We start from the raw sequence: 5,772 nt of genomic DNA on the forward strand, positions 1-5,772 counted from the left end.
GATGTCACAGTCTGCCTAGGAACTGTCATTACTGGAAGACTGGCCTTGGATCTTATGACCCAGTCCCCTAAGCGTTCTCATCCCATTTCTGGTTCCTCTGGTCACAGCACAAATTTCCAGCTGAAAGGGGAATGGAGACTGTGGGACCTAGGAGCAACAGGTTTCAGGCTGCCTCACTCCCTTAACATCAACATTGACAGGGGGAAAAGCCTACACTTCCCCCGTGAGTGCAAAACATTGACAGTATCTCTGGGTGACAATGAGAGAATTGGTTTGGTTTGATTTTCTCCCAGGTTTCTACTTTCCAGAGAGAGATTTTAACATTTTGTTCTGAGTTCTCCACCTCGTATTCTAATTCTTCATGGTTCTGGGACCAGACTGTCCTTAAGTCAGTGTTCTCTGAAGTGAGATTTGCTCATCTTCTGTGGAATAGATCTTGGGAAAGTGAACTTGACAGCTTGAATCTTCCTCATATTATCTCAATCTGGTGTACCTTGAGTGCCACGGGATAAATGTGGGACATCTTTCTGAAGCATCAGTTTCCCGTGATTCTCTTGAGATCAGGAGAAAAAACATGAATGTACTTAGGGATGACAGTCACAGGTTTCCAAGAGTATATCAGACTTCTCTCTGAAATGAGACTTGGATTGTCCTCTTTCTGATAAATTCCCAGATTTCACAGAAAGGCTGCCTTCTGCCATGAGGACACATTGATATAAAAGTTTGAGAGGTACTGGTGCATTCTTCACACTAACAGACATGTGAGGATGTATGACTCTAAACCACACGGCACAGAGTTCCTGCCTACTTAATGTTTACTTTTCTACCTCTGCCTCTGGTTTTGGTCCCAGGCAGCTGCTGATTCTTCTCAAAACCCCAGAGCTTGGAGTCAGAAGACTGATTTCAAAGTTCCAGTATCACCTTTTCCTTTCCTTTTTTTTTCCTTTTCTAGCCATGATATCAATCCCTCTCAGTCACTAAATGATGGTGACAATACCTTGTACAGTTGTTGGTGTTATTAAATCAGAGGTGTATAAGAGTATTTTGTAAAAACTGTAAAGGAGGATGTGGCTGTAGGGGCTGATGGTTCCATGAGGATTACTGCTCTTCTTTCCCACAGTTAAAAGAATATTGGCAGAGAAACAGCCCTGGTGGTCCAGCAGGAGCGAAGAAGAACAGGAAAACAAACGGCAGTAGCCCTGAGACAGCCACTTCTGGTGGTTGCCACTCACCTGGGGATGTGAGTCTTGGCTGACCAGGCTCCTGGGGACAGGGGGCCCAAGGGGCAGTAGAGGGTAATTGTTAAGATTGTGGATGGACTGTTGGGTACTAGTTAAGAATTCTGGGTTTGAATCCTGCCTCTCCATCTGCTAGGGATATGATTTAGGGTGAGTTGCTTGAGCTCTTTGGGCCTCTCTTTGCACATCTGTATAATAGAGGTGATATTATTGTTTGACTTCCATTTGTGAGGTTTAAATGAGATTTCTTATTGTTTTATGTTAATCCCTAGTACATGGCCTGCTGTAAACACCCAGGACACCAGGATATGGTCATTGCTGTTTGATTCTCCTCATGCCCAGTCTCAAGGGGAAGCCAGGACAATGAGAACAGCCACTTGCCATCAGGAGTCACAGAAAGGGCCCCAGGGTGGGATGGTAGGGAGACAAAAACCATGAGAGAAGTTGGCACAAAGGAGTTATGGGACAAAGGGTCCAAGATAGGCAGAAAAGAAAATGCTGCCAGTTGATGGGGAAGAACGGAAGTCAGAGGGCTTAGACACTGAGGGACAGAACATCTCCACGTGCACTCTCATCTCTTGTAGTCAGCAACAGGTATCGACGGAGAGGGCCCTACGTCATCTGCACCCCTCAAGGATCTGGAGGTAAGAGGCTCTGGGCGGAGGGGCAGTGACCCTGCAGGCCAGCCCTCCAACCTCCTCCCACAGCGGGGACTGGGTGCCCCTCTGCCAGCTGAGACAGCCCACCACACCCCAGCCCTGATGATTGTTCTCTCTACCGCTCCCCCACTCCTCCTCCACCTCCTCTTCTCTACATGCACCTCAGAGCCTGTGCCAAGAACTACCAGCAGCCCTGGACTCAAGGTCCGTAAAAATCAATCAACTGAATAACATCATCAAATCTTTGGTAAGAGTCCAGTGGGGTCCCCTGATTCCAGGCTGCCAATCCCGGGCTCCAGTTTCCCCTTGGGGCCCTGAAGAAAGGGACTGGGGGTCCCTGGTGCCAAGTGCAAATAGGGAGCTAGGGCACCCTGACCTCACTTGGAGGGACCCCAGAACACGCAGCGTGGCTCTTCTTTTGCTGCCCTCTTTGCCGACTCTCTCCTCTCCACACACCCCTGCTCTAGTCCTTGCTACACACGCCATGGGGTTGTTGCCTCTCGGGGGAGTGCGAGCCTGACTGGTTGTCAGGGGCCCCATATTTCTGCCGTGACTCAGTCCCTAATTTGCTCTTTGATTCTGGACAAGTCGCCTCTCCTTTCTGGACTCGTGTTTCCAGAGGAGGTAGTGAGTATCAAAGTGTCTGTTAGCTCTGAGAGTCCGAGATTTAAAGGCCCCCTAGAATGGAAACCTCAGCGCCAAGAGCTGCTGTCTGTCCTTTTCCGTTAGCCTATATCTGCTGTGAAGAACCGTTCCTGGCCCGTTCGTGCACAATAAATGTTTAATGAATGAACGCACTTTTCTAAATCGCAAGCGGGCAGAAGGGGGGGCCTTTCTCAAACTCCATCTCTAGAGGTTTATGTTCCTGTCCTCTCAAGAGATTCCACATTCAGACTTTGAGTTCTGTGGCTGCGAGTGAAAACCAACAAAGACCCAAATCCTCTGTCCTTGGGAGCTTGAGGAGAGTTGACCAGTTCGTGTTCCCATTGGGTCTGAGAACTTTGCCTTTAAAATCCATTCCTGGCCCCTGTCTACCGCTTCCTGGCTTGGGGAATAGAGTTGAGGGGGCCGCCCTCCGTCACCTTAATTTGACTCTCCCCACAGGAACAACAGAAGAAACAAGTGGAACATCAGCTGGAAGAAGTAATGTGATTTGTTTCCTTGCGATGTGACCGCTGGGTTTGGGGGGCACTCAGACGTAGAGGCCCCAGTCTCGCCCACTCCCAACCTGGGGAAGAAGGCTCACCCCTTAGATTGCACCCCATCCCAACAGGGTCCCTGATAACCTGGTCTCATATGTGGGCCGTTCCTGGGGCATTGGTGGCATTCTGGGGCATGTCTCTTGCTGTGCCATCTCTGCCTCCTCCTGGTAAGAGCTCTGTCTTCCTCTTCCTGTAGGAAAAGAAGGCAAACAACAAGAAACAGAAAACGGAAAGGGAGCTAGAGGTGAGTGGAGGGTGTGAAGTTTTCTCTTGTCCTCCGGAGAATGTTTCTTTCCTTCTCTTCCAGCACTTCCTTAGCTTTTCTCCCAAAGGTTCAAATCCAGAGATTGAATAGACAGATAGAGAAACTAAATACGGACCTGTATCACACGGAACGTTCTCTCAGATACTTTGAAGGTGGGAATCTGGGCACCCTGTTATCCTTCAACCTGGCACTTTGAAAGGTCTTTAGGGAGAGTCCTTTGGGCCCCATCTCAACTCTCTCATTACAGAAGAGTCCAAGGATCTGTCTGGCCGCCTGCAACATACAGTGCAGTGTATAGGAGAGTTAGAGCGGGCTCTCTCTGCTGTCCCCGCCACACAGGAGGAGAAGGAGATCAGTGTGAGTTCAACCACCTGCCCCGTCCCCTGGGAGCCCCGCTTCGCAGATGGAGGAGTGAGCCTAAAGGTCCCTTCTGCAGGATGGAGTGTCCTGCGCAGAAGGCATCATGGCCATTTCTTGCTGCTTTTGTGTCTGGTTGTTAGAGGCAGCCTGGGGAGGGGTCAGCTGCTGTGGGTGAGTTGGGGGGTGCGGTGGGGAGCGCGCATTGGACGCAGAGCTTGGAGGCCAAGTGCCTGCCCTGCCCTTACCTGGCTGTGGTCTTGGCCAAGTCCTAGGTGGGGTATTGGGTACTTGTACTGTGAAGGTACAGAACAGTGCCTTTAGTATGTTACCATTTCTGTAGAGAGGAAACTGTGTGTGCGTGTGTGTGTGTGTGTGTGTGTGTGTGTGTACATACTATGATAATATACATAAAACATGTCTGCAAGGTTCATAATAAACTCAGGAGAGAGCAACAGGGTGGCTGGGAGATACTTCCCTTCTTTCCCTTCTGAGTTTTGGACTATACGAATGTATCATCCTTTCAGAAAGTAAACAAAAGATTACTTGTCCCCTTCCTATCTGTGCCCCCATCCCCAGCAAGAAAAATGGGCTTAGAGAATCGGATAGACCAGGGTGTTCAAATCCCAACTCTGCCTAAGTGATCTTAGGCAAGCATTTAACCTCAAATACTCCATGATTTTTCATGCACACAATAGAGGGAATCATAGTACCTGTCTCCTATGGTGGTTGCGAGGATTAAATGGGATTGCTAGCATGGTACCTGGTGAAGCACTCCATAAAGGTTCAGACAGTGGTAATAATAACAGTAATAACAATAGCAATATTATTTGATCTCTCTGGACCTCTGTTAGCCAGCTGTAAATTCGATCTCTTTCCCTGTCCCTTCCAACTTTACGGAGTTCTTTTCAAAACCAGACCATGGGCTTGGAAATGCCTTGATCTTTACTGATCGAGTTGTATATTGAGCCTAGCTCTAGCCCTTTTAAGGGACACTGTGTGGAATGGCCCGGGCTCACCAGATGGAAACTTCTCACTCTTCACCATCCAGTTCTCAAGCCGCAGTCGAGCACTTATTGAGTGGCAGTTAGAGCAGTCCATACAGGAGAAGGCACGGCTGAGAAAACGCCTGACACGGGTGAGGTTTTGCAGAGGGAGAGATATGGAAGGAAAACGATCCCAGTGGCTAGGAGCAGGTGAAGACCAGTGACAACCCTTCCTAACTTCTGTGCCCATTCTTGCAGATGAGGGAGTCGCTTAAACAAGCCCAGCTACAGAGAGATGAATATGCTCAACATCTAAAAGGAGAGAGGGCCCGGTGGCAGCAGAGGATGAGAAAAATGTGGCAGGAGGTGAGGTCTGAGCGTTCAGCTCTCCCACCTTAGATCGGTCACTGGATCTTTCTAAGCGTCTGTAACATGGGAATAGTACAGCCAGAGGTGGTCATGGGTCTGGGCTTTGTGGAGGTGGGGGCAGAGAGGGAGACTGCAGCCTGTCCAGCCACCAGCCCCTCTCTCCAGGGCCCTTTTCCCGTGTGCTTTGGGCAGGTTTGCACCTTGAGGAAAGACAAGAAGGATGATATGCATCGGGTGGAGGAGCTGAAGAGGAGCTTGTCCAAACTGAAAAACCAGATGGGTAAGATGGGCTGGCATGACCTGGGAGCAGGCCTGGCATCAGAGGGCTGTGGGGGGGCTTAGAATGCCCCAGGGAGGTGAGTGGATGGAAGGGCTTTGAGGTAGAGGGAAAGAGGTCTGTGCCGGGAGATGGCAAAAATTGTCATCTCCATGAGCCTGAGTGTCCCCATCAGCAAAGGGGGCCCATTGTCAGTCACCCACAGTGCTCCCCATCTGAAAGTGGTTTGGAAGATTGGCTATCATCCGGGTACGAGGAATCATTAGCAGTGAGGCCAAGTTTTGGGAGCCTGAGAGGAGCTGTGCACAAAGAGGAGGGTGTTTTTTTGTTGTTGTTTGTTTTTTGTTTTTGAGAATCCAGAGGCCCTTATTATTGTCTGCTTCCTTTCTCAGCTGAATCCCTGCCCCCGGAGCCCCCAG

The 5,772-nt window shown here is 49.7% G+C and overlaps 1 protein-coding gene across 1 annotated transcript; it reads left to right on the forward strand.

The window, feature by feature from the left end:
- Nucleotides 1-1,120: 1,120 nt before the first annotated feature.
- Nucleotides 1,121-3,091, forward strand: LOC111532541 (golgin subfamily A member 8S; the record flags this gene model as incomplete). The annotated part of the gene is made up of 4 exons (XM_026451054.1): nucleotides 1,121-1,240; nucleotides 1,823-1,882; nucleotides 2,064-2,144; nucleotides 3,002-3,091. Coding segments are annotated over 4 exons (309 nt in total), but the record flags the coding sequence as incomplete, so codon positions are not given.
- Between the last annotated feature and the right edge of the window lie 2,681 nt (nucleotides 3,092-5,772).

The sequence above is a fragment of the Piliocolobus tephrosceles genome, unplaced genomic scaffold (assembly GCF_002776525.5).
Source record: "Piliocolobus tephrosceles isolate RC106 unplaced genomic scaffold, ASM277652v3 unscaffolded_27236, whole genome shotgun sequence".
NCBI lineage: Eukaryota > Metazoa > Chordata > Mammalia > Primates > Cercopithecidae > Piliocolobus > Piliocolobus tephrosceles.